Source organism: Monosiga brevicollis, genomic scaffold (genome assembly GCF_000002865.3).
Source record: "Monosiga brevicollis MX1 MONBRscaffold_67 genomic scaffold, whole genome shotgun sequence".
NCBI classification, from domain to species: domain Eukaryota; class Choanoflagellata; order Craspedida; family Salpingoecidae; genus Monosiga; species Monosiga brevicollis.
Window position 1 is genome coordinate 2,019 of NW_001865100.1, and position 1,071 is coordinate 3,089.

Genomic DNA, 1,071 nt, shown 5'->3' on the forward strand with positions numbered 1-1,071 from the left:
AGCGTGAAACATATTGCGCAGGTCAATCGTAGACAGTGCGGTCGAGGGAGCAGACAACAACATGCTAGGCAAGGCCAAAATCAAAGCCCAGCACATCTCTCGCTCTTCAGCGGTATAGTCCGAGTGGACGGCAGACCAATACAGCTGGTTCAAGGTGGCAGCCATCAGCTTGGTCTCGGTGGCGTTGGATGGGTAGCGGCTGCGCTGCATCAGTGGATGCCGGGCGAGCTTGAGCAGCTCGCAGACACTGATGCGAGACCCTACACACTGTTGGGGCCAAGCGCCACGCATAATCTCAAGCAGGTCGTGTCCAGCCGCATGAAACAACGCCTCGGTCGCTCGCTTCAGATTGGCACCACATCGGGAGCGGTGTTGACTGATACCAGCAGCTTCGAAGAAGAGGTGACACTTGTTGCACTGGGCGACCAATTTGGCCTCCATCACCTGCTTGACCAGATCAGTGGCTTGCTCGTCGTAGGGGTGCTCGCGTAGTACATGATTGACCCAAGCTTTGCGGTCAAGGCGGGGCCCCTTGCATTTGCAAAGCCCAAATGGGCAGGCGAGGAGTTGCCTGTGGCCAGATGTCTTCAGCAGGACCTTGCGCTGGGCATCCAGCACGTTGGCAGCGATGGGCGGAGCGGGATCGCTGAGAAGAACATCTTGCTCACTCTCAATGTGTTCGCCCGCTGTATTGTGTGTTTCATTCTCACTGACTTCGCCAAGTGGGGCTGAGTTTGCATGCTCACTGTGTTCGACAGGATGTGAAATGGCAGCGGGCAAAATGGTAGTGGCAGGGGGTGAAGCAGAGGGCGGAGAGGGATCGGAATGGGTTTGTTGTGTACCCGATGGATATGGCAGCACCATTTGAGCGGGTGTAGGTGATTGCACCAATGGCTCAGGCGTGACACTGCCGTTTGTGTCACCGGCACCATCATGCGCGGGAGGGGCGATAGGGGTGGGCGCGCGGAGTGCGGTGGAGCGAGGAGGGGAGTCGCTTTCATCCGAAGACATGGTCAAAAAATCCGATGGTGTGTTAGGAATCGAATGATGTGTCTGCCCTGTGGACTCGGG

At 57.2% G+C, this 1,071-nt stretch overlaps 1 protein-coding gene across 1 annotated transcript in view; it reads left to right on the top strand.

Annotated features, from left to right (window-relative positions):
* MONBRDRAFT_13096 (uncharacterized protein) overlaps positions 1-732 on the top strand; it is a gene marked incomplete at both ends in the record, with an annotated part of 2,482 nt that extends 1,750 nt beyond the window's left edge. Inside the window, one exon of the mRNA XM_001750998.1 lies at positions 560-732. Coding sequence (XP_001751050.1) covers positions 560-732 — 173 coding nt within the window. The remainder of the gene's footprint in view (positions 1-559) is intronic.
* Positions 733-1,071: the final 339 nt, after the last annotated feature.